We start from the raw sequence: 8774 nt of genomic DNA, 5'->3' as shown, positions 1-8774 counted from the left end.
AAATTATATTAGGGGATTTGAAAGAATTAAGTTCTGACTATTCCAAAATAAGATAAAGATATTAATGTACTGCATTTCAAAAGAGTGTAGAGATTAATTTGTAACTTATGTTCAATGCAGACACTTCATTAATTATGTAAAACAGTGGAAAATTAGTGAGACAAGTCATACATATGGTAACTATATACAAAATATTTTGGTAACTGCTTTACCATTTCAATTTAACTTGGATTTAAACATGCTGAAATAAAAAATTAGTATAATTCACTTAAACAGCACAGTTCAGCATTCTATGGGAAAAAAAGACAAATTAACTTAGAGGTTAAAGGAGTGAAACCAAAGTCGTTTTTTTGTCTTTATTTTTAATGGGTTATATTTCAAAGTTTGAGCTATGACAATAATTTTTAAATATCCCAAATAATAGTTTTAAAAGTCTATACAGTGTTCCTTTATTGGTTAAGGGAATAATAAGTAGAAAACTAATAATTAAAGCTATATCTCTACAAAGATATTAAACAATTACCTGGATCATTCAAGCAATGTTTTCTTTCTCAAACTTAGTCATAATTACTTGGAAATTTTATTTGAAGCACAAATTATAAGTTAATCTTCTTTGGGACACAAGGAATATTTGTTTCATTTGGTTTTACAGAGGGAAAACATGAGCATGTGCTAGCATGTTTTCTCTGTATATTTGATTCAGTAAAAATATCAGAAATTCTTACATTCGCAACTTGACTCAATTCTTCCTCGTTCTGATTAAAGATCTCTTCCCATCTGCGCTGGCGCCTTCGCCTGCAGGCTTCTAAATCTGAGAGCTCAAACTCTTCAGGCCTCCGTGATAGCTTTGCCCGGAACCTCTTTGGTGATAGTTTTTTTGCCAATGCCTGCCTTAGACTAGAAACTTTTGACTTTTTCTTCCGTGCCTGCTCTGGTTGAGAGTAAAACATGTTTGAAGACAGGTTTTCCATCAAGGTTTGCAGTGGACCAAGTGGCTTTGAGTCATGTGAGTTTGGTGCTCGAAGTAAATCTCTTGATAGTCCCTCTATAAGTTCTTGAACCGAGCCAGCTGCCTGTGGGGACTCTAGTGCCCAGGCATGTGCCTGAGGTGACCCTTCAATTTGTCCCTCTACTGGAATGAGTACTTGAGTATCCAAATGTAGTGGCAACAGCACATGGTGGTTCTGTGACAGTAGGGGCAGGAATACCTGGGCATGTACTCGTAATGACTCAGGTTCCTCTGCCTCAGTCTCTGCCTCTATGGGCTCAGCAGCCTGTTCCTGTACCTCTGGCTGTTCAGGTGCCTGGTTCTGCTCCAGCTGCTGTTCAGGTAACTGGTTCTGCCTCTGCTGTTGTTCAGGGGCCTGACCCTGTCTTTGTTGTTGTTCCGGTACCTGATCTTGACCCTGAAATTCCTCTGGTATCTGGTCCAGATCCTGTGGCTCTTCTGATGCCTGAGGCTGGGCCTGAGCCTGCTGCTCTTTTGGTACTTGGGCATGTAGCTGTAGAGGCCTAGGTGCCTTAACCTGAGCCTGTAGTGGCATTAGCATCCAGGCTGCCCTCCGTAGTCGTGGAGGTGCCTTAATCTGCATCTGTAGGGACCTAGATGCCTTTGCCTTAACCTGAGCCTGTAGTGGCATAAACACCCGAGCTGCCCCTTGTAGTCTCTGAGGTGCCTGGGCTTGCCCCTGTAGAGGCCTAGGTGCATTGTCCTGAGCTCGTAGTGGCATGAACACCCTGGCTGCTCCCTGTAGGTCCTGAAGTGCCTGGACCTGTGGCTCTTCTCGATCAGGTAACCACCTTGGCTGAGAGGGTTCTCCATGCAGAACTCTAAGTGGTCTGCATCTACTGCTGGTTGGCAGTCTCAGAAGCTCATGAGTACAAGAAGGTCCTCTAGAAAGAAACACAAATGATTGCTATATAGTAAGAACTGTCAGTGGAGTGAAGCCACTCAGGTTTCATTTTTTTTATTATTATTAAAAATGGACATTTTCTGCAATAAAGGTATTTTCAGTAAATCTTTCTTGAATCATTCCTATAATGTCTGAAGTATTCTTTGTGTTACTAATACACTCAATATTAGTTATCTCACAAACTACTTGATCAATCTACTGCCAGAAATGAAAGAATCTTTGAATAGCAATAAAAATTTTTCTCAACATTTCCATTCAAATATGTTTTGAAAATAATAGAGAGATCTGTTATTTGTTGTATCAGAAGGGATTAAGCTCTTCTGAGTCAAATGCAACAGTATAAGATCAACGGTCTTACATAAATTGCTAACAACAAATTATATGTAATTTATCTAACACACCTGAATCTTCTCATGGTGTACTGCTCCTTAATAGCTTCTTCTCTTTCAAATATCAGAGGTATTCCTTTTTATAAAAGAAAAAAATAATACACAAAAATCAGCAGAGATTAACGCAATCTACATTAGTGAATTTTCATTCTTTAATCCTCAGGATGTCAAGTGAATTTATAAGGACAAGAAGGTAACCCTTCAAATCACATCTGGTTGGTAATGTAGACAATGTCCTGGTTCTTAGAACCACTTTTGCAGCACTGTGAAGCTATTCCATACACACTAATTTCTCTGGACATAAGAAAGGGAATTTAGCAATTTGGTTGCTGCAATTCTAAAGAGAAATAACTGAGAAAGGCAAAGGGAGAAAGGGACAAGAGAGAAACTCTAGATGTTTTTTGAGCATATGGCCTATATGTGTGTGATCTAGATGCAAGAACTTTATGGCTTGGGCCCACATCTATCTTTGGCCCTTTCAGTGAGAATATTTGAAAATGAGGGTCAGGATCTTTGGTCTTTTCAGTGAGAAGGTAAAAATCTAAATTCAAAGGTTTACACTTACATTCAACATGTTCAGCTTCTTTCATTTCAGCTGTGCTGTACTGAAATAGAGAAGCTTACAAACAAGAGTTTTCTTTTGAATTTCCTATATAAAAGTGTTTTGGGTAACTATATTTACATCTATGCAATCCCCACATAAATGTGAACTTTTCTGCAGGTAACATTCTGGAAATCTTGCAGCTCTGGAAATTAGTGAATTCTAAAGTAAAAAGGTGTCTTCCTGTGCCCATTTGAGACTGGCTGGCTTTTGTAATGCTGGTCCAATGAATTTTCTGCCATGGCTAAATAAAATAATTTCTGCTGCTTCTCACTCCAAAATAGAATACATATAGTTATTCAGGAGGAAAAAACTCTATTGCAATCAATCCTGTAGCTGTTCTGAGAATGCCTCCTATGTTCCAAGTTTCCCCTTTTCCACTACATCANCTTGGACATTAGTATATAAACCAGACTTTATATAGTACACAGAAATTACTTCAGAATTAACAGTCAATAGATGGATAATTATAAATCCATTTATCTCACTGGAGTTAATTAAAATAACCAAAAAAGAGCAGTATGATATAGATTTTGTTATATTTTTATTTATTTTATTTCTTTAGTTATGAGTTTTCTTAAAATAAAATTGGCACATCACATAGTTATTCTGGGAGCATTCAAGGTTTCTGTAAATATAAACACTTGTCAGCTGTAATTGGCAGCAGTTTAATCCTAGATAGATAGATAGATAAGAGAAAGATAATTAATTAACTGCACATGGCATATTAATGAAGAAAACTAAATATCAAAGGCTTCAGAATTTTTGCTTTCAATGTAATTCTTAAGCAAACATTATTTTTCCTGAAAAAATGGATAAATTCTGCTTTCATCTAAATATTCATTCCAGTAAAATGAAAGTCCACATTTCTGACCTTTTTTCTGTCTCTTTTTAATGATTCCAGTAAGATGCTTCTTTAATGATTCAACAACATGTCCTTCATTTTTTATATTCTGAACAAAAGGATGATGAAGCATGTTTGCAGAAGTAGGACGAAATAGGAAATTTTTTATCATGCACTTTTCCATGAAATTGTGGAACTTACGAGACCTAAAAGAAATGAGTCAAAGAGATAAAAAAGCATCCTCAGGACTGCTATATTTTCTCCCACCTTCACATAGGGCACTCTGCAGGTCATATTTTTGGAGAGAGTTGCCTCTAGTTATAAGTGTCTTTTCAATTGTCACATATCTTGCAGCTTGACAATATACATTATACTACAGATGAGCCAGAGTAAATGGCATTTAAATAAGTAGTAGAAACTTCAAGGAGTACAGAAGTATGTACACCGTAAAATGTCAAGTGATGGTATGGCAATGAAGTAGTTAATGCAGTATATGTAGGTCATGAGACTAGATTGGTCAGTCCACAGGAGTGATACTTTGAAGCCTGAATGTTTCACTTCACTATATGTATTTTGAGCTATGGAGGTTTATGTGTAATGATCCAAACAAGAGTGTTAATAGCAACAGGACTAACTAATCTTATAAAACGGCCCATGAAAACAGATGTGGCCAGAAAGCCTGACTCTGTGGAAAGGGTTAAATTGAATCACAAGGAAAAAATGTCAGCAATCAAATCACAGTCACCACTTTTACCAGGGCAAGTAATAAATACTAAGAATAAGCAAGAGCTTCAGACACTCAATCAAAATGCTTCAGTGTAAAGGGTTCCCAAGTTCAGTTGGCTTGTAGCACCCTGGGAGAACAAATTCTCTTCTCTAGATCTGTGGATGTTGTTCACTGGGCTGAACAACTGAGCTGTATATCACAATCACTGACTGCCTATCTAGGCACAGTAAGAAACATCACAAATATATCTATTGGTCCATGCCATTAATGGAGAAACAAATGAACATGCCGTTAATTCCAGGGCAGTGACATCATCATAATATACTATGGAAGGTATTACTTATTTCTAGTCGAGTAGCTACCTCTTAATGAAAACTAATCATTAAGATAATTAGTTTTAGTATAGAACATGACTATCTTTCCAAGTCATTAATTTTTTCTAACCCTTTTTAATCGCTTTGTAATATTCCATATAAGACTATAAGACTATATTATTTTGATGACTGAATTTTATAGGATATACAAGGATATTCATTTAAATGTCTAATTCTGTAATAAATACCTCTTGTTAAAAATAGATATTAGTTTTAGGAAATATTGTCCAACAAAGACATTGAAACAGGATAACAAAATTAATTACAACTCATATGCTACATTAAAAAATGCCAAGTTAATGTGTTTAGGGGATTAAGTGATTCATCTTTACCATCCACTGGATTTGACTTTGGGGGCAGATTCCCGCAAAATAACAAAGAGGGCTTCCAAGGGCTGAAGGTTACACAGGGCTGCAAAAGAAAATAGATACATTTAGAATGAATGAGAAGTGTAACAACAGGGCAGTCTCCTCATTCCAAAGGGGATTCTCAGTATTCTTTCACATTTCATATTGAGTAGACACTAAAGAATAAATAGATACAGAAGAGTGTAGTCAGAGGAAAAGCTCATTTTAATGCAAACAGTCCATTATATAAGATCCTCAAGCATCACCATCGCCAGGTGTGGCAAATTAATAATAAACTACACTGGATACAAATTTCAAAATGTGTGATGTATGAGTTCTATCTAGAATCGTAAACCCAAAATGAAGACAAATACTCTTCTGTATTTTGTGTTATAGGTATCTATAGTTATAAAATTGAAATAGGTAATGTAATTATAGGCCCAAAAAGTCAGCCAAACTAGTAGCTAAGCACAATAATATATAAAAAAATGATTAGTAGTCTAAAAAGATGAGAATAATCTGTTTTGAAAGCTGACAGTCCTAGGAAAAGAGGTAGATATAGTGTAACAAACTGTTAGAAACACACCCTCTAGAGTAAGATCACCTGGGTTCAAATCCTAGTTCTGCCTTTGTGACCTCAGGCAAATTACTTATCCTGTCTGTGCCAAGAATCCCTTCAAAGAAATTCCCATGAGCATTAACTTACACATAAAAGTGTCTGGCACAGAGTAAGCACTTAATAAATATTGGTAATATNCTAAATTACAGGATTTTCATTCTCTTTTTGAAAACACACATCTATACAAAGAAAAGCCTATTCCAATATGTGCTATATTGGAAAATATTCCCATAAGAAAGCCAAAATGTAAATTTATTTTTTCTTAATAAATATTTTTTAAAAGTTTTAAATGTTTTATTTATTTCGGAGAGAGAGAGAGACAGCGTGAGCAGAGGAGGGTCAGAGACAGTGGGAGATACAGAATCTGAAACAGGCTCCAGCCTCTGAGCTAGCTGTCAGCACTCAGAGCCCGACGTGGGGCTGAAACCCATGAACCGTGAGATCATGACCTGAGCGGAAGTCGGACGCTTAACCAACTGAGCCACCCAGGCGTCCCTTAATAAATATTTTTTATTTTATCAAGCTTTTTAACACAAGTATAATTAACATACAGTGTTACACTAGTTTCAGGTACATAATTTAATGACTTACAGTTTTATACATTACTCAGTGCTCATCATTATAGGTATACTCTTTAGTCCCCATCAACTATTTCACCAATCCCCCTACCCACCTCCCCTCTGGTAACCACCAGTCTGTTTCTTGGTTTCTCTCTCTCTCTCTTTTATTTCTTCTGCTCGTTTTGTTTCTTAAATTCCACATAAGTGAAATCTTATGGCATTTGTCTTTCTCTGATGGACTTATTTCACTTAGCATTAATACTCTCTACCTCCGGGGCGCCTGGGTGGCTTAGTCGGTTAAGCGTCCGACTTTCGCTTAGGTCATGATCTCGCGGTTCGTGGGTTCGAGCCCCGCGTCGGGCTCTGTGCTGACTGCCAACTCAGAGCCTGGAGCCTGTTTCAGTCTGTGACTCCCTCTCTCTCTGACCCTCCCCTGCTCACGTTGTCTCTCTCTCTCTCCTAGAAATAAATAAAACATTAAAAAAATTAAAAAAAAATGCTCTCTACCTCCATCCATGTTGTTGTAAATGGCAAGATTTCATTCTTTTTTGGCTGAGTAATATTACCTGTAGATAGATTAGATAGATAGATAGATAGATAGATAGATAGATTATACATGCCACATCTTAATATGTGCCACATCTTTTTTATCCACTCATGTATGATGGATACTTCCATAATTTGGCTATTGTAATAACGCTGCAATTAACATTGGAGTGCATATGCCCTCTCAAATTAGTGTTTTTGTATTTTGGGGGTAAATGGCCAGTAGTGTGATTACTGGATCATAGGGTAGTTCTATTTTTAAATTTCTGTGGAAATTCCATACTCTTTTCCACAGTGACTGCACAGTTTGCATTCCATCAACAGTGCAAGAGGATTCCTTTTTCTCCACACCCTCACCAACAAATTTCATCTAATACTACAAGTGTGTCATTCATGTGAGGACAGTTGGATATCAGTGACTCATTAGAGTCATCCTTTCTCTCCCAAAACACATCTCCAGAAAAACTACAATGCCAAACTGGTCTCTTATAATAGTAGGAAAAAATCCCCAGGGTGCTTTCATTAGAGTGATATAAAAGCACTTGTTCAAAGGTCAAGCTTTTGTTTCAGTTACATAGGTATAGGTTAATAGAGGTACAGTTTTATAATTGAGGGCAGAATTATCCCCAAGCTCAAAAGATAAGACTCACATTTGGTTCTCTTAATTCCCTTACTCTATCCATTCAGTCACCAGATTCTGTCCTTTAAACATATTTTATGTGAGTTTGTACAATATTAAGAAGTTGTCATTTATTAACATTTGAGCAACATTTAGTCAACCAGCAACATCCCCAGGGGTCAAGAGTTAGAGCATAGACTAAGGAAGTTGTCATTAAGGGATATGAGAAGTCCACAAAGGAATGGAGCACATGGTGGATACAAGAGCTATGTCAAACGGTGGAGGCTTCTTATGTAGTCTAATTTTAGGAATGCCAGTAAATGCTCTCTTTACTGCACATGTAACATGCCTAAATATTTTACCGTTAGAGGCTCATTACTTTGAAATAGCAAGCCTTCTTTAAAAATACATTTCATAGAGGGTATAATAATAAGTGAAGTCAGACAGAGAAAGACAAACACCATATGATTCCACTCATATGTAGAATTTAAGAAACCAAAAGGAAGGAAGGGAGGAAGGAAGGAGAAAGAAAGAAAGAAAGAAAAGAAAGAAAGAAAGAAAGAAAGAAAGAAAGAAAGAAAGAAGGAAAGGACGAACCCAAGCACTTAAGAAGGTCCTGGTGTGCAATGGTACAGATCTTCCCTCCTCTGACAACCTTTACAGCACCCTTTCAATGAGAAGTTATTCTCCTCCTGCCTTTTGTTTTTTACTTCCCTGGCAGAGACTCACCAAAGAAAGAAAGAAAGAAATTTTGTTACCTGGACCTCAGAGTCAATTATCATATAATTGTAACTTTGGAGGGCCACCCCAACTGAGATGGTGATTATCAAAACCTGGAGGATTTCTACAGTTAAATTAATGACAATCATTTCTATCCAAAGTTAATAGTCTAGGCAATATGGAAGGCTAGTGAAAGACCAATGTTTTAGCAGTGTGGCTATTTCAAGTTGCTCATGGCCAAAGTTGCAGCCTTCCAATTACTTATTTAGGAATGTTGGCCCTATTTTTTCTCATTGTAAATTAAAATCTCCTGGTCCTCATACATCTTTTGTAAGAAGTTTGCCATTTGTGTATTCTGTGCAGTCCTTCTGTGAGTTCGTTCATTACCCGTTTTTTTCTTTCATGATTTAATATGTTGAATGAAAATTGAAACAGAATAAAGGGGAGCTACAAAATACAAATCTTCAAAATGTAGAAAGATAGTTTTTTTTTTTTGAAAATACATGGTAAGAAAC

General features: G+C 36.7%; 1 protein-coding gene across 1 annotated transcript in view; it reads right to left on the bottom strand.

The window, feature by feature from the left end:
- Positions 1-8774, bottom strand: part of NRK (Nik related kinase) — a gene marked incomplete at its 5' end in the record, with an annotated part of 69163 nt that overhangs the window by 38976 nt on the left and 21413 nt on the right. The window contains 4 exons of the mRNA XM_077776190.1: positions 726-1893; positions 2315-2378; positions 3778-3953; positions 5181-5259. Of these exons, the coding sequence (XP_077632316.1) occupies positions 726-1893; positions 2315-2378; positions 3778-3953; positions 5181-5259 (1487 nt within the window). The remainder of the gene's footprint in view (positions 1-725; positions 1894-2314; positions 2379-3777; positions 3954-5180; positions 5260-8774) is intronic.

This window comes from Crocuta crocuta, unplaced genomic scaffold, assembly GCF_008692635.1.
Source record: "Crocuta crocuta isolate KB4526 unplaced genomic scaffold, BGI_CrCroc_1.0 scaffold1027, whole genome shotgun sequence".
In the NCBI taxonomy this organism is placed as follows: Eukaryota; Metazoa; Chordata; class Mammalia; order Carnivora; family Hyaenidae; genus Crocuta; species Crocuta crocuta.
This window is presented reverse-complemented; position numbering and strand designations above follow the sequence as displayed.